The 27,511-nt window shown below is 37.4% G+C and overlaps 1 protein-coding gene across 7 annotated transcripts in view; it reads left to right on the forward strand.

Annotated features, from left to right (window-relative positions):
* Positions 1-5,355, forward strand: part of WRN (WRN RecQ like helicase) — a 141,515-nt gene extending 136,160 nt beyond the window's left edge. For 6 of the 7 annotated variants that reach the window (XM_026508385.4, XM_026508387.4, XM_057303389.1 and 3 more), the window contains 2 exons: positions 2,156-2,284; positions 4,640-5,355. In XM_026508385.4, the coding sequence (XP_026364170.2) occupies positions 2,156-2,284; positions 4,640-4,759 (249 nt within the window). In that variant the 3' untranslated portion in view covers positions 4,760-5,355. Of the gene's footprint in view, positions 1-2,155; positions 2,285-4,639 lie in introns of those variants that run through there. The other variant, XM_057303390.1, reaches the window with a different exon arrangement.
* Positions 5,356-27,511: the final 22,156 nt, after the last annotated feature.

Genomic DNA, 27,511 nt, shown 5'->3' on the forward strand with positions numbered 1-27,511 from the left:
GTGAGAAGGGTATTAATGAAAATATATGTTGGGTGGTGGTAGTGAAATTTGGCTTCTGTTCCTAGCCTTTTATTTCTGAAATCTATACCAGGTGCCTAAAACCTTGTTTTTTTCCCAACTTCTACCTATCAGTAAAGGAAAAGGTGAAGCTTGTTATTTTTTCTTGATTATTGATGCACATTTATATGAAATATTATTTTAATCACATATTAGCATTTGGTTTTTCCCTTATTAAAATAACATCGGATGCTGACAACAGAGTGGGGAGATTTTGGGGGTGGGGTGGGTGGATGGGTAGAAGTCATGCTGAGCCTATTGGATTTAGCGCCCCCCCCCCCATTTGGGGAACAAGGATAATGGGGCTAGGAAGCAGATTAAGAGATGAGTGAGCCAGCCAAAGTATTTTTCTTTCATCTGCCTGGCAAGTAGAGAAGGCTGCTCTGAATAGTGTAGTGTGTTGGAGGGCTGGTTTCAGATCTGTCCTGTTAACATTCATCTTCTCTACTACCTGGATTGTATCTCTTAGTCTGTTTCATCGGATGAATACGAGGCTTCTGATAAAGAATAATGTCAAAACAAATTCTTTGTTGATGCATCGTTAGTTTTACATCTGTTGTGATTGCTATTAAGATAGAAGCTCAGTTACGCCTGTGTTTAATGAAGAAAGATTCTGTCTTGATATTGGTAGTTCTGATTCAAAATATGCAGGTACACAGTGGGTTCTTTAAGGACATCTTTTTTTTTTTCTTTTTTTTCCTAGAAAGTCGTCTTAAATACTTTTTAGTATTTGTCCCATTACTTTGTATTTCTTTTTCAGGTACTTCTACTATCTCTATGTTGGATCTTCTTTTCCTAGCTGCAATATTTATCACTTTCCATGAATTCTTTCTAGTTCTTCATTTCTCTTTAATTTAAAATTTTCTTCTTCATCTTCTTCTTTTTCACCTCCCATTTCTCTGGACAGAATCTTACGTTTATTGCTATATTCCTTATAGTTTAGTATTCACTTCTATACATTTTTCCTTTTGCTTCTGATTCTTAACTGAGCTTTTCTCCTTCATTTTGAGTTTTTCTGATTTTGATTTATGATGTTCTTTCATGTTTTGAATAATTTTCTTAATGTTTTTCAACTCATTTTAAGAGGTTGCAGTTTTATTCTGTATCTTAGCAAGTCTTCTGGTGTCACATTTGACCAATACTTTCCTATTGTTTGTTTTCATGTGAAATTAGTTTTCCTACACTTTGAAAAGAAAGCATGTTTCAAGGTAGTTTTCCCCAAGTTCACAGAGCTTTCTCTTCTGGTATTTTATGTAATTGTTCAAAATATGGAAACTTAGTTTATGGGACAGACTCCTCTGCCACTCTTCCCTTTGTCTCTGTTTCAGTTGAACTGCTTGATTTGATTTCACCCCAGCAGTTCTCCCAGAAGGCAGCGTTATAGCTGGTCAGGAGCCATTGAAGACACCGTGGTAGACTCCTTAGAAGTCACTTGCTATTGGGTTGGGCAGAAGCCCTCCCATTTTCAGATGCTGTTTTCACATTAATCTACCATGATTGCTGATGTCTATCCTGTGGGCTACTTTGGGGTTCTTTGTTCTTAGGTACCTCACTGCATGCCTCTGCTTTCAATCTCGTGCATCGTGGAACTCAGCAGGTCCTATGGCTGTTGGTGGTTTGTCCTCACATGCTCAGAGTTTGGATTTCCTAAGGATACCTTTAAATTTAGTTTCATTGTAAATGTAGATTATGATTTTGGGTTTTCCTGTCAGTTCTGTTCTAATGGTGGACTTCAGAAAGATTAACAAACTATGCTGTTGCTTCAACCATCTTCCCAGAACCGTCTCCCCCAAATCACCTTTTTCCTCCTTATTTTTCTTCACTGCCTAAGGGAAAATGTATGTGATATTTTCTGCCCTGCCACTAAGTTTCATTATAAATTAACTGTACAATATCATTCACAAACTGTTTTGAGATACTCAGAAAAAAAAATGCCTTATGAGTAATATTATTGTAATTATTATTGTTAAAATTCAGTACTTCGGAACAATTAGAATTTTCTTAAGCTTCCTTTTTTAGGCATAGTTCTTGTTTTGTGTTGTTCTCTAAGAAAATAGTGCATGCTGTAACTATTTTGTGTTCTCTAATAATGTTAAAGGTTGATGCACAGCATCCTTGTGATTTTTCACCAAAAGAGGAAAGTCACAGAAATTCCCTAAGACTAACTTCTTGGAGTCAGCCAGCCAGCGATTCAGAAACAGATTTATTTACAGATTCTCATTTACAGGTAAAATTAAATTAATAAAGTAGTTTTCATGACAAGTACATCCAACTTGATAATTACTGTTTTTAGATTTGTCTTAGTTTAGATGAAATTAAATGTGACTATAACATACATATTTCTCTATTTGCTTACATATGTATGCTCACAGATACTCAACAAATGAGTTAATGTTTTGTATTTTCAACTTAATGATAATATTTGTTAATAGAATTTGGAGTATCAGAAAGATATATATACCCCCTGAAAATTTTATTGTGATTGCTGGGAATTTTAGTTGTCTGCTGGTGAAGGAAGTAGTCACTGAAAGGTATTGTTTCTGTTAGGTGACTCAGTTCTCATAATTAAAATCTCTCCAGATACTTACTGTTGAGACTTAAAAATACACTCAGTGTAAGTAAGGATTTTCCCTCTTTCTCAATGAAACAAGATCATTATTATAGTAGTATGGTAAATACTGAAGATAACATTCTGTAGAAGTATTATAGAAGATAAAACATTTTAAATGATGTTAGTTACTGATTAATGAATGCCAAGAGTAAATCAGAATGTATTTTGGTAGTTTGCATATATTCTCATTTGACCCTCCAGGTAATCCAGTGATGTAATGTACTGTTATTCTCATTTTCTGGGTGAAGCAGCTGACGCTGAAATAACATTCAGAAGGCCGTACATTTAGCAAGTGACTCGATTAGAACGCAAACCTAGTTCTGTCTTGTCTGGAAGCCCCTATTTATTCCATGGTATTCGGCTACAAGACTTAGAGTTTTTCCCTCTGCTCTGACAGGAGTTCAGATGTCATGCTCTGTTTTGCTTTTTGGTTTTGTTATCATAACTGATTTCCTTCCTCCAAATGCGCATAACTGTCCAAACTCTGATTGCAAGCAACTGTAGGCTGCAAGGGATTGTGCTAATAAGATCTTACAGGAAGAAGAAATATTTCTGGACCAATTTTATGTCTGCCCAAATGCCTTGTGTCTGGGCCATTTTATATCCCCAGTATTTATTATTTCTGAGTCAAATATCATGTCATACAATGCATATAAATCTAATCTTTTCTCCTGGATTTCTATTCCCTGTGAGGAAATTTGCTGTCCTTAGCCTGTTTTTTCTCTTTAGCTTTTGCTAAAGTGTGAATAGCTCTTTCTTCTTCATTGGATTTCTTTAATTAAGCCGAAACAGCTAGTAGTGTTTTTTTGGGGTTTTTTTACCTTTTCTAAATACAAGGTTTCACAGTTTTCTGCTAAGGATCTTTTACTTTTTTCCCACCCTTAAATCTTTTGAAACCATTTTTAAACATAGAAAACATAATAGAACATAGCAAGTAATTGTAATTTCATTCTTGAAATTGAATAAATTATGCTTTTTACCTTAAGTTAACAGACACATTATAACTGAGATTGAGGTCAATTTATCATATAGTCCTTCAGAGAGTTCTGATAACTAAATTAACTCTGCAGGATTCCAAGGTGTACTTGCGTTAGAATGATTTGTCTATTACGTTAGTTTGAGGCTCTTGTGGTCAAACTGGGATAACACTAATTCATGCCATTTTATGCTTAAGGAACATAACTCAAAACTTGTTTTATCTTTTTCAAGTGAAGATCGTATAATACATAACCACTGCCTCTGGGTTCTTAAAATTTTTTTTTCAGGGACTTTTAACTTAGGGTTCTGAGGCTTCATTTGGTGCATCAGTCCCCTAAAACTGTGCAAAGTATTATGTGTGTGTACAGTTAGAAGTGGATCTTCAGTTTTTAGCAGATTCTCAAAAGAGTCTGAGACAAAAAATGGAATTTTTTTCATTTATTCAGTGAACGTTTTTTGAGTGTCTGTTACGTCCCAGCAACTCTGCAAGGCACCTACAGTGTTTGAAGCACTCTGCTAGTCAGTAGCCGTTGGAGACACAAAGTCTATGCTTTTTCGAATGCCTAATATGATTCTGTGTGTGTCTGTGTGTGTGTGTATATGTGTGGGTGTATATATGTGCGTGTGTGCGCACCTAAGCAGGTGCCTTCCTCAGAACATTAAATTAACCATTTTGGTCAACCCAAACCGAATACATGTGAGACATAACTCTGAAATAGCATCCAGTTCTTTCCTTCTTAAGTGACTGTGTACACTTGAGTGCCTGCGAACAGATTACAAGATGGCAGGTAATTGCCTAAAGAAATGATATAGCGACTTTTGTTCCTCTTTTATTTACTTTTTGATCCAGAAATAAATTCTGTGGCTCTCAATATTTTGTTTTATTCAGCAAGGGAAGGGTGGTGGGTGTATATACAGTAACCTGTGCTACTTTTTACAACTGAACTACATTTTCAACATTACAGATATTTCTTATTCTGTTTCTTCCTACAGCCTGCATCTGTAACCTTAAAGAGAAAATTACCTGAGTGGTTTGCCAAAGACCATGAGACTGTAGCTGACACCAGCAAGAAATCAATGGCCAAAACAAAAAAGAAAGGTCTTTTTAGTTAAACTGGCAATTTCCAGAGGAATTGTGTGTGTCTTGCTGTATTATAAGAGGGGAGCTGGGTTTCATTTCTGAAAATAGTGGCGACCAGTACTTCAGTTTACAGATTATTCTAATCTCAAAAGTAAAACTTACCCATTTGTTCAACAGCTGACATCTTAAAACAGCCTTGTGCAGTTTAATAAGTTGAGTCTTCTGAGAGCCTGAGTGAGTACATCATAGAATAGAATTATAAGTTAGTTTCCTTTAAGATTGCTTTAAAAAACTGTGTTACTGCTCTGTTTTCTAATCTCTTTATTTATTTCAGCAGTATGTTTGGAAAATGTAAGGGGTGCTGATTTGATACAAGTAACAGTCTGGTAGTTGTATGATGATAAAGTGTGTGATAGAAAATCTTCATATATTACCAGAATTCTTTCTTGTGAATGAAGGAAGCATAGTTATTTTTACAAATTGTCCTTACCTATCTTTACAAGAAACTCTTACACGCATTGATAAATGGTATTAGTGGTATCACTAGTGGTAGTGAAAATGAAACACTCTGGGTTCCATGAAAGTAGGGAAAAATAATATAATAAAGGAGACCAACTCCACTAGGCAACTATGCACTTTGTATTTTGATGGTGTTTCTGTTATTTTTTAAATAATAAATCCCTTCGTACTGAATATTACAAAGATATATATATATATATATATATATATATATATACTTTTATTTACTTAATTACCTTGACACTTTTAGTTTTTGAGGATGTTGGAATTTGATTTTAATACCTTTTTATGTAGCACATGCAACTTCGCTATCAAAACCCATACTCTGACACTGCGTTTGGTAAACCATAGTTAATATCACTTGAACCAGTTCACCATCTGGCCTTTAATTGACTTTTTTGTACTAAAAATAACTGTTAATAATTAGAAGAAATATCGTAGAAGAACTAGAAAATCTGGAGAGGTGAAAAAAAGAAAATAAAAATCACCAGCAGATAATCAGTTAACCCCTTCTGTGAATCCTGCTAAGCCTCTGTATTCACTGCTTCTCTTAGTTTGATACATGAATAATACTGAATGTATTTTGTTTATAAAACATTTAAGTTAAAACACAGAAGTTCCCTATATTCCCATTTTCATACATCTCATTACCATTCCCTTTCCAGGAGGTAGCTCCTATTGAATACGTGACTTAAAGTTCTCTAGTCATTCCTTGAGCACTTACGTGCCTTTGCATATATAACTACACATTCATTCCTATTTGTTAAAGTGAATTAGATCATGCTACATGCAATTTTCTACAACCAACTCTTGTCACTTAATGTCATGAAGAACTTTCCATGTCAGTATATATTGGTCTGTCTCGTTTTTTTATAGCTACCTACCATTTTATATGATGAGTATACTATATTTTATATAATCACTTTCCTATTGGTGTTTTTTGTCCTTTTTTTTTCCTAGTTTAGATTATTTCTAGAAATGGAATTAGAGACTCAAATTTATATTTTAATTGAATATATTATGAACATTTTTTTCCCGTGTCATTAAATTGTTTTCCACAGAATCTTTTTTTGTGGCTTTATATATAGTACAGGGATTCTCAAAGTGTGGTCTGCAGACTTTTAGGAGTTTTTGAGACTCAAGGAATTTGCAAAGGCAAAACTGTTTTCATAATACGAAGACGTTACTTGACTTTTGTCCTGTGTTCTTTGCATTGAGGGTGCAAAGCAGTCGTGAGTAAAACCACTGATATGTAAGTGCAAATCAAGGTAGTGACACCAGATTATCGGTTGTTATTAATTCTCAGTCCTTAAACACACATCTTTTCGATCTTCTATGTGATGGAATGGCGAGTATGTATAAAACACTTCTGTGTCCCAAAGTATGATGGTTACCTCCAGGAAAAACACTTGTTTGATTGTTTGAATTGTGAATTGAATCAGTTCTTTTTCCATGGAATACCATTTTTTACTGAAAAGAGTGACTGATAGAAAACTATGATTGGTTATTCAGACTTGGGCATTTGGTGGATATTTTCTCAAAATTGAATGAAGCCATCCTATCACTCCAAGGAAAACTGATGGTTATTTGTTGGCAATGAAAAAATTTGAGTCTTCTGGTAGAATTTATAGTTTTGGAAAACTTGTGTCTGTTGCCAGGAGTTTGAGAGCTTCCCATAATATAAAGACTTTTCTAACGAGGTATTATTCATACTACTAACAAATTGTTTTGTTTACAGTGATATTGTCAACAATTAGAAGATCTGCACAACTCAGTGAACTAATATTTTCTAGATGACTAATACATGATCTTATAAAATCATGCATGAGTGAAAGATTCCTTCAAACCACACAATGGCCCGGTGGATTTTAATGTAGCAGGGTATGAAAACATTCATTTATGTTATAGGTTTCAGGTTGTGCACTGCAACCAGTCTTTAAGAAACTACAGGTGTCCAGTTGTGGTATAGTTTCAAAGAAGAGTGTCTACGATTATCTGGAAAAGCTATTAAAATGCTCTACCCTTTTCCAACTACATACCTGTTTAAGGTCACACTTTCTTCATATACATTAACCAAAAGAACGCATTTGAATGTAGAAGCAGATTAAATGTAGAAGCAGACCTGAGAATCCAGCCACTTCTGTGAAGTCAGACTTTGCCATTCTTCTCGCTATTTTGTGGGGGATATCTTTGTAAAACGTTTTATGTTATCATGTAATGGATTTACTGCTGCTTTTTAAAAAAAAAATTAATAAACATTTCTTAAACATTTCTCAGTTTTAATTTCTAAAATGATAAGTAATGATAGATAAAACCCACATTAACAAAAGCTCTTTTGGGTCCTCAATAATTTTTAAGAATATAAAGGAATTTTGAGATATAGGAGATTGAGAACTGCTGACATAGTATTATATAGATGTACTATGAATTATTTAGCTGATTTCTTACTGTTGCACATTAAATCACATCCAGTTTTTCTGCTGTTTTAAAGCTCTGCTTTGAACATTCTTAAAATGAAATATGGTATAATCTCATGCCACATACATAGCCAAAGGGAGAGAGAGAATTATTATTTTTTGTCTTGGTTATCATTTTGTATGGACGTTAGGCCTTTCAGCGTACATGGCTCTTGATTTATGTTTGAGTTGGTTCCAAGAAGAAAAATCCCAACCTGGATATGGGATTGGCACCTGTGACCTCATCTAAGCTAGTCTTTGGCCACAGTATTTGGATCTGGCTAAATTATTCCAATGAGAGTGAATCTCAGGACTTTTTATGGAAATGCTGGAACAAATATGTTCTCTTTTCCCCTGCTGATACTAATGAGGAAGCATGGACCTTGGGAGTGTTGGAGCACTTTTAGGACCCTGAGGAATCATCGTTTAGTGAAGCTGATGGGGAGGTAGGCTGAGTAGAAAGGGCAGGGAATCAGGTTATGGGTGATACTGTCAGGCTACCTTCATGCCTTTCCTGAAGTCAGACCTATTTTTGAGTATTTCTTATACACGGGGCATTAAATTCCCTTTACTTAGGTTAAACCTGTTTGAATAAGGGTTTTTTCATTTTTAACTTCCAATTTTGTGCACTTGTCACCACAGTACAGTCAGGATTGATAGACCCCCCCCCCCAACAGACATAGAAGATACAAAGTTTTTTTAATGGCAAAGGATGTGGAAGCTTATAGAGGTAGTTCCGCAAAGTAGACGACGAAGTAGCTTGCTCCTTGGTGGAGGGGCAGGCTTTCTAAATCTCCAGGTTTCCCATTCGTGCGGAGTTTCCATATCCTCCCACTCTCCCCACCCGTTCCCGCTCCCTACCACTCCATAGCACCAGGGCACGCTCCATACCATTTCCTACCAGCAGAGGGCGTTGGGGGAGGCGCTGCTGTATTCTGCCTGATGACGAGGTGCAAGTGTCTGGTACCAAATGACTCAGTACAGCACCGAGTACTGACTAAGAACTGATGAACTGGACTTTAATTTTCCGGATGTGTCATCATCCTTCAACAGTGTCAGGTCTCAAGTTTGCCACAGGTTCATTCTCAGAAGTAAGGAGTTTCTTTTAGGGTATTTGTCTTATGCTATCTCCTCCACAAAGTATTAATTTTGATCTCTTGTGTTGTCATTTGGAATTCTGACCATGGAGTCAGAAAATGCCATAACAGTTATTTAGAATTACAAAAAAAAAAAAAAAACAAACCCACCACAAAAAACATAAGCCTATGGTCCTACCAGATAGATTAAGAAAAGAATATAGGACTCTTCCTGTTCAGAGAGGTTGCAATAGAAGTAACTAAACATGAAAGAGCCAATGGCATTACTGTAAAGTCATTTTAGGGCTAACTAGACATTTATCTGTCTTGTGGGAGGCAAAGACATGCAAAACCAACAAAAACTGAAGAGCGTTCACCACAGTCGTGAGGGGAGCTGCAAACATCAGGATCTCAGCTACCTGGAAAAGTGCCACATAGTTTTTCTTGGGAAGGCAACCCAAAAATCATTTGGGATAACATACAGACATCCTTACCAGGTAAATGTGTTTAAACCTTGGAAGAAATTAGAAATAAGTAGAATACGAAGTAAATTAAACCTTTGGTAGGAATATTTCAGGGTTAAGGAATAATAGGTCTATATCTGATAGTGTAAGCATCTGAAATACTTGGGAATAATTTAGCTTTTAGAGTAACAGATTTTCTTGTGGCTCAGTTTTAGAATGTATCATTGAAAAATTAGCATATGTTTGTTCTTTTAAAGCTGAAATCCTACCAAGTTTGAAACATTATTGGAATATTTAATAAGGATTCAAAAACATGTTATTACATAATATTCTATCACAAACAAATTTCATTTGTGAGAGAAGGAAAAAGATGTAACATTATGCTTACTATTAATGCTAAGGTTAATATTAGAATCCATTAAACCCAGAGCTTTCATTATTTTTCAGAAAATTAATGAAACTTCGGCCTTATATCCAGCTTCATTTTCTAACTCAATTTTAAAGGATTATTGAGAAGTGTGTACTCATTTATTCAGTACTTCTTCGTTTGATAAACGTTTGCATTCATGGGCTGTGAGACAATAGACTGGCCTTGTAAAGAAGGAACAAATAGAAGAAGGAAACACAACATGGATCCCATGCTTAAGAGGGGAAGATTTACTCTGAAAAATTAACGAAAAAGCATCTTATAAAAGTATTTTCTTATAGGAAACAAAACATTTTGAAGAAAATACATCACATACTCTAAGATTAAAAAAAATGACCAATGTGAAAGAAAAAAAAAGATCACATGAAGGAATCATAAAGCTAATCATTTATTAAGCATTTGCTGTGTACCACACCCTGGGCAGTCACCCTTTGGTACAACATGAATTAGAATCCTGTATTTGCCTACATGTATTTCCTTACCTTTCTGTAAACAGAAAATGAGTGAGGAAAAAAAAGGTTACAGTATGAGTATGTAACCAGTTGGGGTTAGGAACCACGTGAGACTTTCCTTATTTTTTTAAAATTTTGACTGAACTTAAAGTTTATTTTAAAAATGCTAAATTCAGAGTGCTTCTAGCTGTTTGTATGATGGCACCTTTTTAGGAAAACTGGCACTAGTACTTCTTCCCCATCCTCGCCTCTGTGAAAGACAAGTATTGGGTGAGAGGGAGAACTTCATTCGCAAAAGACACAGCTTGTGGGAGGGCAACAAACCTTTCCTCTTGTATCTACCATGAGAAAGGAGGCTCTTCACTTGGCTTCCCATCCTTATTTCGAGAAGACTGAAGGTGTTGAAACAGTGCTCTAGATTAAGGAGAGTGACTTTCTCTCTGAGAGCCTCTGACCTGGTCCAGCAGAGTACTCGATGATCCTGGGGTTTGATACAGTGGGCTGTGACTGCAGATGCCAAGGGCCCAGCTTGCCCATCACCATGTGGCATAGCAAGAATGTGCTAGTTTCCCGTGGGTTGAGTGGACTTCCTGGAAGGAGCTGGGTCTCAAGGCCATTCTCAGGGTACCCTTAGAAGAGGACCACCTATGGTGCAGGCATCCAAGCAGCAAAATCACACTTGGCAGGAGGTTGGAGAAAGATACCCCCACCCCCGGACCCTCGGAAGGACCACTAGTGCACCCCTGAAGAGAGCTGGCATTTGTATATCTGCCAACAGACTGAGCAACTGCCAATTAGAGAAGCAACCATAACCTAGAGGGAATAAGCAATTCTGCTAGTCAGTTTTGGGACTGTTTTTACTCCTCCTCTTCCCTCCTCTAACTCCTAAGGGTAAGTACAGGGAAGAGGGAGGTGATTTAAAGGAGATAGCTGTGGCCATCCGTCTAGCATGACCTGGGGTCGGGATGGAAGTAAGGAGAATGTTGAATCACATGTGCGATTGAAGATGGAAAACTGAACTGAGACCATTCCAACATTCCCAGAGTGATGGAAAACCCCGAAATTAGGCTGAAACATAAAGCAAGCTACTACCTCGAAGGAGATCTGGCACCTGGTGGCGGTTAGAAAAAGTAGAAGTTTATGTTTATACCTCATCCTCTCCGCCCATTATATGGTTGTGGGAGCATAAAGAAGTTGTGGGCTGAGACACTCCTAATGATTAACATTTATTATTTCGGGGGAGTGGAAGGGGAAGGGTGGAAGGGCCAGATATTTACATTTTTATAATCTGTTTTAAATTAAATCTATATTACTTTTAAAACTAAAGCTAAACTCCCATCTCTATGATCAGATCAGAGATTGCAAACTCTACGGAATTCCGTCCTTATGGTTTCAGTTGGATTTTGGTTAAAAAAAAATTTCCTCCTCATCGCCAAAGAAAAATACATACAGAAGAATGTTAGCGTTTCACCAAACTACTTGACAATATATAGGTCTTTAGTGACTGCTGTTACATATAAATACAGGAGCAAAATGTTGTTGGATGGAATGGTCACTAATGTTAAAGAACCGGGGAATCTTGTAAATATACATTCATACACAGTCTCTCTTTAAAGCAAAATTGATTGTGTACCTCTCAACAAAACTGGTTTTTCACGGACTTTTGATCAGGATGCGAGAATGGTCTCACTCTACTGAAATAATCCAGCATTGACTTAAGTGGGGTTATCCCTGGGAAACCTCGTGAGCAATGGCTAGGCCTCTTTAGGGGAGTTGTACCTGGAAGATGTGGTCTCTCTACAGAACGGCAGATTGGGGACTGGATATACAAAAAGATGCTGACTGCTGCTGTAAGCTCTTAATGCAGTTGAGAGGCAAGAAAATGCTCCTGGTGAGTAAGGGAAAGGGAGACCCTAACCCCACCTACCCCCTCCTATTCCCCTTTTTGTTTTTCTTGTTTCTAGTTTGCAGATCCACAGTTGAGACTCCATGCTCTGAAGGTCAAGGTCACATTTGACTCTGTTTCCGATGTCTTCACTCAATATCAGACACCAGTCTGCTGGGGGCTTTAGGGTCTTAAATTAAAAAGTGAGGTCATCTGTAGGTTTTTCTTCAGCAAGTCTCTGGGGAGCTCAGAATTGTGGAGAAAGATGGTCTCTAGTTAGATATCTTATCAGCCAGCTTTGGGATGTAATAATCTTTGCTAAGTACCAGAGCACTTCCACCAGCTCTCCCACTTCTGCCTCCGGTGAGAGCATCCTCACACATTAGGGGCTCTCCTGTTTCAGCTGACTGTACAGAGTTGCAGGGCGGGGAATGAAATGGGGAAAGAGGCCCCTACTTGCACCATTGCTGCAGAAAGTAGGGAAGGCTAAATTCTGTTCTGCATCTCAATATGGGAAGTCACCTTTCCAGGGGAGGCTTCCTTCACAATTAAATTCAGGTTTTACCTTTTTATTTTCCAGATTTTATAAGATCATGCCAAACCTCCATAAGAGATTAGAAAAATAGCACTTTTATAAAAACATTAACATACACATGAGTGTAACTGAAATGCCTTGTTGGTGTAATAATCATTGTTAATGACTGGTATGCAGAAAAAAGTAAAAATTTAAAAAAATTAAAAAAATTAAAACTAAAGTAGGAAGGCGTCCCAGGATGAAGGCAGACCAATATGTTTGCTTCCACCCTGTCCCAGTTACAACTTCCATCTGCCTCTCTTGCTGGCTAGGACTGGCAGGTGAGCAGGGTCTTAGAGCACTGGCTGGAGTGCAGGCTCTTACTGATGAGACTGGTATGTGGAAGCAGGGAAAGCTAGGGCAAAGATAGGAGTGTGGAGGATTCCAGGGAGCTGCCTGGATCTCGGGGGGAAGGTTGGTCTAGGTTTTCTGGAACGTGTCAGATCTTTTGGACTCCCAAAGAACCTAAGAGAAGCTGAACAAGTAGACCAAATTCTTTTCATTCCCCAGGTGGGAGAACTCCATGAGGCTGAGGGGGTTGGGGGCTTATCCTGTTGCTTTGACAGGTACTACCTGATGACCTGCCTCCCGCTAGACTCCTTGGCAGCTGAGCCTAAATGAGAAGACATCCCTTGCCTTTTCTGTGCGGGTCAGGAATCCTTGGGGCCGGGGGTCATGCTCACCTGGAGGAGCCCATACCCACTCACCTTTTCTAAACTATGTTCCCGGTAGTAAGACCCCAGAGTGTCTGGCCTAAACATTCCTGAGCTCCCAGGTGCCTCTGGCTTTGGTTCACTCTCTGGTATGCTCCTTTCTAAATGGCTATTTGTAGGTGTTATGGACAAGGCTTGGATGTCCAGGCTGAGTGTTCACATGTATGCACAGGAATTCTTTATGGTGTAGAAAAGAGCCAGGGGCAGAGAATGAGCTGTGTCTGTGTGCACCAATAGCAGTTTCCCTTTATAACTTCCTCTGGACTTAATAGGTCAGCATATGTTCAATAAAGTCTGTAGCTCTGCCATTTACTAGCTGTGTGACTATAGACAAATTACTTAGACACTTCAAGACTCATTTAGACAACCTGTAACATGAGAAGTTGCTGGGGTTAAACTCAATGATGTAGATCATTGAACAATGGTTGGCACACATAATTTGTGTTCACCTAGTTGTAGCTGTAGAAATTTCTAAGGGAAAAGACAGACTCTGTGGTTGGGTGTCCAGAGGAGGCCATCTATCTCCCTAGACATTACTCGGACACTGCTTGTGAAATCACTGTGGTCCAGTGTGCCCCTTATTGTTCTTGCTCAGAAATTTGAGGTGTCCCACCCCAAAGTGGATCCTTCTTTCAAGGGTAGATTCAGGCTCTCTTTATCCAAGTTGACAGAGATGGAGGTGAATATTCAACAAATTCTATGGAGTACCTACCGTAGGCCTGGCACTGTTCTAGGTGCTCAGGATAAAACGATGACCAAACAAAACAGGTAAAATGTTACATGGTGATAAGAGGTAGGAGGACAAAGCAGGGAAGGTGGTGGGGCGTGTTGCAAAGTGGCTCAGAGAAGGACTTGCTGAGAAGTGAACTCTGGAATTAGCATGGATTTGACAACCTTCACTGTGACCTGGAGCAAATCGATCCTCTATAAGCCTCATTTATGAACACCATTTTATAGAAGAGGAAACAGGCTTAGTCGGAGAATTACACGAAGTACAGCATTTAGCATAGTTCTTAGTACACTGTGGGAATAATAGGTAGCTCATCCTTTACCTGTAGGAAGGCTACTGGGAAGCATATTATCATCAGAAGGTTGCCTAGTGGTTTGGTCAGAGAGAGGTTGGGTAATTTTGATATTTAAAGGCACCAGGTAGATTTCTTGATGTAAAAGTAATTGTTATTTTTCCTTTTCTTTCTTTTTTCCTTCCTTTCTTCCTTCCTTTCTCTTTCTTTCTTTCTTTCTTTCTTTCTTTCTTTCTTTCTTTCTTTCTTTCTTTCTTTCTTTCTTTCTCTCTCTCTCTCTCTCTCTCTCTCTTCTTTCTTTCTTTCTTTTTCTTTCTTTCTTTCTTGTAATTGTTATTTTTCACTTAACAAAGGATACGAAGGGATGGGCATTCCAGAAGTCTTTAAGAAAATAACTGGAATAATAAAATACTTGGAAGTTGATGAGATATTCTGGTTCATGGATTGGTTTTCTGTTAAGACCCAGTCTTAACATTTCTGAATATAAATTACTTTTAATTTCCTCAATGGCTCATTGTAGCTGGCTAAGCATAGGGATATTTAAGCTTGGGATTGCTGAACATGCAAGACAGTGAAAAACAAGGAGGGAGAAAAAGGTGTCTGCCTGAACTCTGTAAGCCTTAGAGAAGATATGGGACTTGATAAGCCCCCTAGGCCCTCTTTGTCTTAGGTCCTAATAGGGGCAGTGTAGTACTTTTATTGACTCACCTGAATTTCTTACTGTTTTAAGCATCCACCAAGAATCATCGGTTTCTTTCTGTCTTTTGCTCCGGTGGCTCATCATTTTCACACTGGGAGTGAAGGGAGGAATATTTACCTTGCTGGTGCAAGAGCACCACCTACTGGTCAATTGAGGTAATTTCAGGTTATATGGTGCACAGGGAAAATCTGATCATTTGTTTTGGTTTTGGCTTCAGGTGCAGGGCTAATGTGTCAAGATTTGGAGGGAAAAAGCGAGGTGTTTACTCTGGGCCAGTTTTTATGAGCCACAGGGAAGCTGGAATCTGGTCATTCATTTATAGAGCAGCAGAAATTTGAATTAAGCCTGTTCATTAGTTCCTATGTGCAGGACATAATAGGATTTCCTTCTCTGCTCCCAACTGGAAATCTTCCATTGACCTGTATGTAGAAAATTCTTTGGCTCCCCACAGTCCAGAAACAGGCTTCTTAAACTTTCTTTTCATCTACTGTAACACCCCAATGTAGAGACTCTAACGCCTGGCCTCATAGAATGAGAGCAATGCTTAGTCCTCATTTAACAAATGTGATGATTATGTCTCATCTCCAGACCTAGAGCCTAAGTGTCTTGAAGATAACCTAGCGTAAGTACTGTACTGCTTATCATCCTAGATGAGACCTACCTTCAAGCCATCTATCCCCAGCTGAGATAATCAAAGTCTCAGAATAATCCTGTGTTGTGGGCTGAATTGTGTTCCCCCCACATTTGTATGTTGGAGTCCTAACCCCCCAGCATCTCAGACTGTGACTGTACTTGGAGGTAGAGTCTTTCAAGGGGTAATTAAGTTCAGAGGAGGACATTAGTGGGGCCCTAATCTAATATGACCGGTGTCCTTATGAGAAGCAGACATTTGGGCAAGGAGACACCCAGGGTGGGTAGACCATGTGAAGACATGGGGCGAAGACAGCCGGCAAGCCAAGGAGGGAGGCCTTGGAAGAAACCAACCCTGCTGACCTTGATTTTGGACTTCCAGCCTCCAGAACCGTGTTGTTGAAGCCAGCCAGCCTGTGGCATTTTGTCATGGCAGCCCTTTAAAATGAAAACACCCTGAGTTCCTCATCCTGAAAAACTGTTACATAGGCTTTCTCTGAGCGATGTTTTCCACTCACACACTCTTCCTGCGGCACCCAGAGGTTCTCCAGGGTGGGAATTCAAGACTCGGCAGATTTCTTCCCTTTTTAGAGCTCATTTGGGAGCTGCTGAGCTCGTCCAGAGCGGTAGAGAGGGGAATGGAAGAGAATCCGCCTGGAGTAAGCCCCTTGACATTTGAAGATGCCCTGTCTGCATTTTTTGAGCTCTAAGAACCTGTTAGCCTGCAATGCAAGGCCTTTTGCAGCTTGGCACTTAACTTCCCTTATGTTAAACTTAGAAGTGAAGTTGCAAATACAACATATAATTCGTATAGTCCATCCACTCAGAGTTAACCATAGTTTCAATTAGGAGTTAGCTTTCTCGTTCACTTTGAAATAGGTTTTGACATTTTGTCATGTGCACATCGTTTTTAAGGGCTAGCAGAGTTCTGTTGTGTGTTTACCATGCTTTATATAACTAATTTCCTATTTTTGTATACTTAGAATATTTCTAGTTTCACTATTATAAACAATGCTTCAAAGGACATCCTTTTAAATACTTTTAAAAAAGGAAAATCCTTTTGGTATACGTTCCTGGACATAGACTTGCAAATTGTCTTTCAGAAAGTGCCCATTCCCTCACCAGCACTGAGTATTCCTTTGTATTTTTGCCAAACTGGTAGGCCAAAAGTTGTTTCACTACTGCATATATTTTGAATTTCTTTTACTATTAATGAGGATCAAGCATTGCTACATGAGTTTTTGGCAATTTGTACTTTTTATTTATCCAATAAAAATTTGGCCTTAAAAAATGAAAAAAAACCCAAAACCTTAGAGGGGCGCCTGGTGGCTCAGTCGGTTAAGCTTCTGATCTCTTGGTTTTGGGTCAGGTCCTGATCTCAGGGTTGTGGGATTGAACCCCACGCTGGGCTCTGCACTGAGTATGGAGCCTACTAAGAATCTCTCTCTCTCCCTCTGCCTCTGCCTCCATGCCTCCCTCTCTCACTCATATACACTCGCTCTTAAAAAAAAAAAAAAAGCAGCTTATAAAATTATAAAAACATTTTTATCAGTTTTTAACTTTTTCTCTGTTGTATTTATTTATAAATTTTTCCCAGTTTGTCCTTTACCTTTTTTTTCTTTCTTTTGGGTCACTTACCTTTTAATTGTATCCATGATATATTTTTCACAAACAAAATAAAGACACATGTATTGTAAAATTTTGTTAAGCTCCATTCAGAATTATTTCCATTTAGAATTTGTTTTGGAGTAAGGAGAGTAAGATTGGAGAGTTTTCCAATGATTAGCCAGTTGCCCTGTGACAAATTATTGAACAACTAATGCTTTCATGGTATTACCTACTAAATTCTTATAAAATTGGATTTCTTTTGGTCTTTCTATTATGTTCCATTGTTCTATCAGTTCCTGTGCCAATGCTATGCTATATTAAATATTGCAGCTCTAATATATTAATATGTGCTGTGGAATCCTTCCTTGCCATTTTCAAAAATTTCTTGGCTATTCTAAGTTTGTTCATCTAAATGAATTTAGAATTGCTTTAAGTTCCAAAAAATTATTTTGGGTTTTTGATTGTTATTGCATTCATTTCATAGATTAATTTGGGAGAGAACTACAACATTATCAAAATTTCCTTATAAGGAATACAGCTTATGTCTTGGTTTTCTTAAATTTCTTTTATGCCTCTCCGCAAAACTTTGCAGTTTTCTTTTTCTAGGTCCTATATATATATATCAGGTATCTTAAGTTTATAGCTAGGTAATTTTTGTTGTTTTTGTTTGTGTATTATGAATAGAAACTTTTTAAAAGAAAGATTTTATTTATTTATTTATTTGAGAGAGAGAGTGAGAGAGAGCCCGCAAGCAGGGGGAGAGGCAGAGGGAAAGGGAGAAGCAGACTCCCTGCTGAGAAGGGAGCCCATCACCGGGCTGAATCCCAGGACCCCAGGATCATTACCTGAGCCAAAGGCAGATGCTCAACGAGCAGCCACCCAAGTGTCCCTGAATAGAAACTTTTCCCAGTTGTTATGGTAAGACTAATAATAATAGTTTTTGAACAAGAACTGTTAGTTTTATAAATTTTTCATTGGCTCTCTATGACCTTCCCGAGATTAGCATAGCATAGTTTAGATTAGCATTTCATGTGCCGAAAATGGTAATGACTTATCCTCTCGTTCATTATGAATATCTCTTAATTCTTCTGTTTTTCTAAATGCATTGGAAGAACCTTGAGAACAATGTTGAGTACTTGTGGTAAAATCAAGCATGCTTATCTTGTTTCTGACAATAATTTTGTTTTATCATTGATCATATTTAGTAGTGATTTGTGATAAATGATTTTTACTATATCCAGGAAATTTCCTTCTATTTATAAGCTTTTAATTTTTTTCCAGGGTGGATGTTGTATTTATTGGATGCTTTTATGGACATCTGTCCGAATGATTTATGTACTTTCTTTTTTACATTTGGTTTGTAAATATGATTAATTATATACAGATTTTTTAGTATTTCAAAGTTCTTATTTTTGTGGTGGTGGGGAATTATTTATTTAAGTTAGAGCCAGATTTAATATACTCATATTTGACTTTGAGTTACGTTCATAGTGTGATTCATTAATTCTTTCCTTCTTCCCTTCCGTTTCTTTTCCTCTTCCTTCCTCCCTCCCTCCCTTTCTCCCTCCCCTCTGTCTGTCCTTCCTTTCTTCTTTCTTTCTTTCCTTCCTTCCTTCCTTCCTTTGACAGGTTTCAGTATCTGGCTGTCCCAGCTTCATTAAAAAATTGAGATTTTTTTCTTTAGTTATATTTTTAACATTGTTATTGTTTTAAAAAATAATTTAACTTCTTTCTGAGTTAATTGCAGTAATTTATTAGTTTGATCAAAGTCATCACATTTATTGTTAAAAAGTTGTGCATGCCTTATAAGTGAAAAATTTTCTTCTTTATCTGTGGTTGTACTTAATTTCTAATTCATTATATTTTCACTTTCTCCCTTCTTTTCTTGGTTAGATTTGCTTATGGTTTGTGTCTTTTATTGTGTTTTTATTGGTCTTCTCAAACGATAGACTTGGTGTTTATTTATCAATTGTAATTCTTTTTAATTTTATAATTAATTGATTTCTGATTTACCATAACTAATTTCTATTTCCTTATTTTTTTGGTTAATTTTTGCTCTTTTTTTAATAGTTTCCTCAATTAATTTCTTTATTTTCATTTAAAAAAGTAATAATAAAAACAAAGCCCCAAATCTTAATTAGCACTTCGGGGTTATTTTGTGTGCTTTTTATATTACTATATAACTATTTTATTTAGCTATAGATTATTTAATATATTATTATATGATAATTATTATAATTGGTACAGATGGCATTATAATTCTTATTTCCTCTTATACCCAAAGATTACTAAGGAGACTCATTTTAAATTTTCAGGGGGTTTGATTTTTTTTAAATGTCTGTCTTATTTATTCTCATTTTATGAGTGTAGCAGGCCCTGCTAGTAGGCTGTCTAATATCTGTTTCTTCTATTTTTCTCTAGAAATTGAACTTGGGTTTTGCCGAGGGCAGCAAAGTGTCCAGCTAAAATGACTCAATTTCTGGTCCACCTGACAGCTAGTCATGGCTTAGTAAGATGTAGGCACAAGTTCCTGGATACAGAGTTGCTTCCAGAACAAAAAGGCAGACTTCACCAGGAGAATCCCTTTTGCCTCTTTGCCCTTTTCCCTTCTTCCTCACGAAATTTCCTCACTGAAACGCAGATTTGATGTTTGGAGGCAGCAAAAGACAAGCCTAGCAATGAACTCCCACATGCTAAGAATGGCAGAGAAGAAAGAGAGAAAGAGTCTGGGTCCCTGATGGCACTGTGGACTGGTTGCACCAGCTTGGGCCTTCTGGTTAGGTAAGTTCAGGTAACAACCTATGGCAGCAATGGCTGTATTTCCTGTTATGAGTACCTGGGTGCATGGCTGACGGACACACAAACTTTAGTCCGAGAACATGGCTTGCCAGAAGTCTACTTTCTTGTAACTATGATATGCTAACTGCTAGGACGTATAGACTGCCTAATGTAAATCATAGTGTCCCATCGTCTTTGTTTAGGGATGAGCATGGAACTTAGTTCTGACCAATGAGACAGTGGGGGAAGTCTGTTGGGTTAGGTGTGCTCTGGACAAGATTTCTTTGCTTCAAAAAATGGATTGCAAGGGGAAAGGCTCCCCCCTCTTTTTGGTATAGATGTTGGGGTGTGGCGATGTGAGGCTTAGAGCTCTTGAAGCCGTCTAGTTGAGGGGATTTGCTGACACAGTCGGAAACAGTGGAATATAGAGATGGAGAGAGTTTGGATCTTGCTGATGTGGTTGAGAGGCTGCCCTACCTTGGGACATCTTTTTTGTGAGTCAGTAAATTTCCTTATTGCTTACACTACTTTTGTGGGGTCCTCTATTGTTTGTAGCCAAAACATCCTTTCTGACATGTTGCTGCTGATTGTCTGCTTCAGTCTCTCATCCTGCAATTCTCACTACAAGTGTATTCATGTTTCTGGATCTTCTTTTGCCATTAGCAGCATCATTCTCATCGGCACCATCAGCAACATCACCAATAACATTTATTAGGTGTTTTCTAAGTGCTGGGCCCAGAGTCACGTTCATTACATATGTTTTCTTTCTTTCTTTCTTTCTTTCTTTCTTTCTTTCTTTCTTTCTTTCTTTCTTTCTTTCTTTCTTTCTATTTTTTTTCTTGTGGGGCTTGAACTCATGACCCCAGGATCAAGCCCTGCGCTGAGATCAAGAGTCGGGCACTTAACCGACTGAGTCACCCAGGCACCCCCATTAATACATTTTCTCATTTAAATCATATAACAACACTATGACTCAGATACTATTAGTATTGATTCTACTTTATAGATGGGGAAATAAGTCTTAGAAAGGCTACATAATTCCCTAGGCTGCCAGTTTAGGCAGAGCCAGGATTTGGATCCAGGCCTGAGTGACTCCTAGACCAGGCTAAACCCACTATGATACAGCCCCCCACAGACCAGGCTAAACCACTATGATACAGCCCCCCACATTCTTTTCTTTCTTTCATCTCCACATTCCTCTGAGTTTATCAAGCTAGACTTCCAGTTTTCTCCATTCTTCCTTGGTCTTCAATTCCCCCATTTCTTAGCTACAGCATCCTTCTGAATTATAGTGATAATACAATATGGTATTTCAAAGGTTACTATATGTTTCTCGCAGGAAAATAATTTCATAAAGGGACATGTACTTCCCATTCCCCATGCTGGTTCACTTCTTTAATTTTTATCTTTTTAAAGATTTATTTCTTTATCTTAGAGAGAGAGAGCGACAGAGAGAGAGCAAACATGTGAGTGGGGTGAGAGGCAGAAGGACAGAACCCCCAAGCAGATTCCCTGGGCTTGATCCCATGATCCAAGGATTATGACCTGAGCCGAAACCAAGAGTCAGAAGCTCAACTGACTGAGCCACCCAGGTGCCCCATGTCTACTTCTTTTAAACGATGAGTCTGGTGATTTTCCTTTTTAGCTTAATCTCACAGGTAAATTTTCCTGTAATTACCAGTGTTAGAATTGGAGATCCAGAGATGCTATGAGTCTCTGTTTTAAGCTTTCAGTCCCAGGAAAAGGGAAAAGAGAACTACCTATGTTTTCTATGGTTTTATTTTGCCAATTTAATTTCTAATTAACTAAAAAGCATCAAGAGAGCCATAACCCAAAGCAGTTGAATGGCCCAGAACTCTGTAACAGAGACAAGCTATTTCTTTTCCATGTTAATTGTGACAGCAAAAGTCAGCAGAGGCCATGCCTCTTGTTCTAACTTGCCTGGCCATCCTATCACGGCAACGACCCCACCTGGCACACGAGTGAGGTGGCCACCAAGGCTCTCTCCTCTGTTCATTGATCCACTTTGCATTATCTGAAGTTGCTTATGGGATCAAGCTTTGTGTCCTTGTCACCATCAGCTCTCTGACTTGGAGGATGTTGTATGTACTTGATTAGAGCCTGTTGAAAGTAGAGTAGAAGCTAGAGCCAAACTCAGACATAAGATAGGGGACTTAGATGTGATGTGTAATATTTTCCAGAAGTTGCTGACTCTCTTCCTTTTCACCTCTCAGGGCTGGCCTTTGATGTTCTACAGAGCAATACAAAGATTAGGTCATCGTGTCTCTGATTCTTCTGCCCTTAGTCTTCTGCCCTGGATCTTTTATACCCTCTTTTCCAAGAATCTTAACTTGGGTGATCTTCTGGCCTCCCTCGAGAAAACTACACCCATTCTGCAGGAGGATATCTTCTTTCTTGGTTCCTATCTGGGTCCATTGTGTTTCTCCATGAGTTTATAAGAAAAGATGTTGCTGTTTTCCTCTGCACATGTTTTCAGGCAGGAGAATGGGCGGGAGTCCAGGGAAGGTGAGAAGGTGAACAATGGTTCAATTCGAGTGTAATTTTCCTATCAATGGAACTGCTAGGCAATCAACTAATCAACTGTCTAGAAGACAATTTTTTAAATACACAACACCGTCTAGTCCTGTATAAATAAAAGAATATGGGTGAAATGGGTAAAGGTGGTCAAAAGGTACAAACTTCCAATTATAGAATAAATAGGTCCTGGGGATGTAATGATGTACAGCAAGAGGACAAGACAGACAGACAGACAGAAAGAAAGAAAGAAAGAAAGAAAGAAAGAAAGAAAGAAAGAAAAAGAAAGAAAGAGAAAGAAAAAGAGAAAGAAAAAAACAAAGAAAGAAAAGAAAAAGAAAATATTTTTCTTGTTAGCAGGACTTGGCTCTACCCTCAGGAAGGATAGTTCCCACTATTGAGCTGAAGTATATTGGTCTAATCTTGTTTTTTATGAGTGCTGAGGCATTCATGTGGGCCTCACCAGATTTTAGTGTCTGCTTTATCAACTAACAGTATTAAATATGATTAAATTCTTTTAGTTTATAATCTTCTGAAGATGGAAAGGCTTTTTGCATTTTTTTTCAAAGTCCTCCCACCATTTGCTACATCCCAGATGTTGGTTGGTCACCCTCCTCTCACCTACTTTCCTCCACATTAGTTTCAAATGGCAAGATCATGGTGGCTGTGGTAGTGATGGTGGCAAGGTTGGAGAAGGATTGCGGAAGTGATGCCAAGAGTAGAGCAAGATCAGCAAAATGGAGTTCCAGGGGATAAACGATCGGCTAATGGCTGGTTCATGATTAAGGGCTAGGCATAATAAGAGTAAACAAAATCTGAGTTCTTAGTTTTCCCACATGACCGTCAATTCCCAGAAATACTCTGGGTTTCCACTGTAATTTTCTAATTAATGAGATGAGTTCTGCCCTTCAAAAATGGCATGATCAGATTATCATAGCCTTCCTAATTAATCCTGCTCCATACTGTGGCAGGTCTCCTCTACAATTCCTATGCCAGGATCCCAGACTGCTGATCAATCAATAAGTCTGCTCAGAGTTCTGTCAAGTGAGCCAAGATATTGATTTAAAAACAGAATAATGTGCTGCCTACCTTTGATGATATTAAAAAGTAGCTAATTTCTCAAGAGTGTGCTATTTCAATATCACAACATAAAGAAAATTGCCTTGTAATTTTAGAGACATGTGATTTCAGAACCTACCAATTAGCTTGCTTCTAAAAGTTCAATTCCTCTAATAGGAGAGAACTTTTTAAATTCAGATGGCTCTAACCTTGGCTTTTTGTGATAAAATGCCCTAGATATGTTAAGAAGCCACTAGTTTAATGGGCATTTTCTTAAGCTGAGTAGATATGTTGGATGAGAAAAAGAAGTTGAGTCATCTTTATCTTTTTGTTTGTTTGTTTGCTGTGATCAGTGCTTACTAGGTGGATTGAATGTGGATGTGTGTTCACTTACATGACTCTACAAGTTCCTATAAATCAAACTCCTGAGACAAAATGAGCCAGCCACGAATGCCAAACTTGAGCCAGTCAGGTTATTTTCTTGAATAATTAATTGAATTGCCCCTTCCTAAGAACTCCTTCAACCCTGAGCCAAACCAACTTGAAACAAGAAGTTCTAAGTTTGGTTTTATGTGTATTTCTCCCTTGTTTACATTTCCCTTTTCTCTTCCATTTACCTTTCCTCTCTCCCTCTTCTTTGCTCTCTTCAACTTTTCCACTGTTCACAAGTGAAGCCATCCATTTTTATTTCTGTTATGTTCATCCACTCATTCAATTATTTGCTTGTTCAATAGGTATTTATTGGATATTCTGTTGGACTGGACCAGGTACTGGGAATTTAGTGATATGTAAAATCCAGTTTCTAACAAACATATACGTAAATTTGATAGGTGCAATGAAGTAAAGAAATAGGTTGCATATCTTCTTTGGTGAGTTTTCTATGCACATCTTTGGCTTCTTTTTAAAATTGGGTTGTTCATTTTCATATTGTTGAGTTTTATATATATTTTGGATAACAGTCCTTTGTCAGATGTCTTTTGCAAATACTTCTCTAAGTCTGTGGCTCTTGACTATGTCTTTCACAGAGCAGAATTTTAAAATTTTAATGAAGTCCAATTTAGCAGTTATTTTTTTCATGGATTGCATTTTTGGTGTTGTATCTAAAAAGTCATCATCTGGGGTGCCTGAGTGGCTCAGTCGGTTAAGTGTCTGCCTTAGGGTCAGGTCATGATCCCAGGGTCTTGGGATTGAGCCCCATGTCAGGCTCCCTGGTCAGTGGGGAACCTACTTCTCCCTCTCCTCCCTGCTCATGCTCTCTCCTGCTATTTATATTTATTATAAATAAATAAATAAATAAATAAATAAATAAACAAATAAATAAAATCTTTTAAAGAAATAAAAAGTCATCATGAAACCCAAAGTTATCTTGATTTTCTTCTGTGTTATCTTCTAGGAGTTTTATGGTTTTGTGTTTTACATTTAGGTGTATAATCCATTTGGGATTAATTTTGTGAAGGGTGTAAAGTCTGTGTCTAGGTTCATTTATTTGCACGTAGATGTCCAGTTGTTCTAGCACTATTGGTTGAAAAGATGACCTTTTCTCCATTGTATTGCCTTTGCTCCTTTGTCAAAGATAAGTTGGCTATATTTATTTGGGTCTATTTCTGGGCTCTCTATTCTGTTGCACTGATATTTTGCCTATTATTTCACCAATACCACACTGTCTTGATTGATTTGTCTTGATATGGTGTTGAGTGGTACTGAAGCTTTATAGTAAGTCTTCAAGTCAGGTAGCATTTGTACTCCAACTTTGTTCTTCTCTTTCAATGTTATATTGGCTAATCTGTGCCTTTTGCCTTTCCATACAAAATTTAGAATCAGTTTGTCAGTATTAACAAAGTAACTTTCTGGGATATTGATTTGTATTGCATTGAATCATAGAAAAGTTGGGAAGAACTGATATCTTGACAATATTGAGTCTTTCTAACCATGAACATGGAACATCTCTCCATTTATTTAGTTTTTTTAAAGATTGAAGTATAGTTGATTTATATATTATATTGGCCTCTGGTGTACAGCATAGTGCTTCAACAATTATGTACGTTATGAAATGCTCACCATGATAAGTGTAGTTACTATGTGTCACCAATAGAAAATTATTGCAATATTATTGACTATGTAGTATACAGCATTGACTATGCTATACTTCTCATACTCATGACTTAACTATTTTCTTATTTTATAACTGGAAGTTTGTACTTCTTAATCCTCTTCACCTATTTTGCCCATCCTTCCCCCCACCCCTCTCAACGACTGGTTTGTTTTTTGTATTTATGAGTCTGTTTCTATTTTTCTTGTTAGTTTTTTTTTTTTAGATTCCACATATAAGTGAAATCATATGGTATTTGTCATTCTCTGTCTGACTTATTTTGCTTAGCATAATACTTTGTAGGTCCATTCATGTTGTTGGAAATGTCAAGATCTCATTCTTTTTTTGGGTGAGTAATATTCCATTGTACATATATACTACATCTTCTTTATCCATCATCTATCAGAGGACACTTACATTGCTTCCATATCTTGGCTATTGTAAATAAAACTGCAATAAACATAGTGAGGCATCTATCTTTCTGAATTACTGTTTTCATTTTTTGGAGGTAAGTACCCAGAAGTGAGATTACTGGATTATGTTCCTATTTTTAATTTTTTGAGAAACCTCCATACTGTTTTCCATAGTGGCTGCATCAATTTACATTCCCACCAACAGTGCACAAGTGTTCCCTTTTCTCCACATCCTTGCCAATGATTGTTATTTCTTATCTTTTTGATAAGAACCATTCTGATTAGTTTGAGGGAATATCTCATTGATGTTCATTTCCTTGGTGATTAGTGATATTGAATATTTTTTCATGTGTCTTTTGGCCATCTGTATGTCTTCTTTGGAAAAATGTCTATTGATTTCTCTTTGTTCAATTTTAAATCAGATTGTTTTTTTGGTGCTGAGTTGCATGAATTCTTTATATTTTTGATTACTAACCACTTATCAGGCAAATAATTTGCAAATATCTTCTCCCATTAAGTAGGTTGCCTATTTGTTTTGTTGATGTTTCCTTTGCTTTGAAAAAGCTTTTTAGTTTGATGCAGTCCCAATTGTTTTTGCTTTTGTTTCTGTTGCCTGAGGAGACAGATCCAGAGAAATATGCAAAGGCCAAGAGGCTATGTTTTGTTTTAGGACTTTTATGGTTTCAGGTCTTACATTTAGGTCTTTAATCCATTTTGAATTTATTTTTATGTATGGTGTAATAAAGTGTACCAGTTTCATTCTTTTGATGTAGCTGTCCAATTATCCCAGTATTATTTATTAGAGACTGTCTTTTCTTCATTGTATATTCTGTCTCCTTTGTTGTAGATTAATTGACCATATAAGTGTGGGTTTATTTCTGGACACTATTCTGTTCTATTGGTCTATGTGTCTGTTTTCATACCAGTACCATACAGACTTGATTACTATAGCTTTGTAGTATAATTTGAAACCAAGGAGCATATACCTTCCTCTCCAATCTATATACCCTTTACTTTCTTTACTTGTTTTATTGCATTAGATAGCATTTTCAATATGATATTGGAAAGAAGTGGTGTGGGGACATTCTTGACTTGTTCATGATCTTGGTAGAAGAGCTTCTAGTTTCTCACAATTAAGTGTAATGTTAATTGTAGGTTTTTTATATAGATGTTATTTATCAAGTTGAGGAAGTTCCCCTCTATTCCTAGTTGCCGAAATTTACATCGTGTATGGGTGTTGGGTTTTGGCAAATCTTTTTCTGTATCTATTGATATGATCATGTAATTTTTCTTCTTTAGCCTTTTGATGTGATGGATTACATTAATTGATTTGCAAATGTTGAGCCAGCCTTGCCTACCTGGAATAAATTTCACCTGGTAATCA

This window comes from Ursus arctos, unplaced genomic scaffold (genome assembly GCF_023065955.2).
Source record: "Ursus arctos isolate Adak ecotype North America unplaced genomic scaffold, UrsArc2.0 scaffold_27, whole genome shotgun sequence".
NCBI lineage: Eukaryota > Metazoa > Chordata > Mammalia > Carnivora > Ursidae > Ursus > Ursus arctos.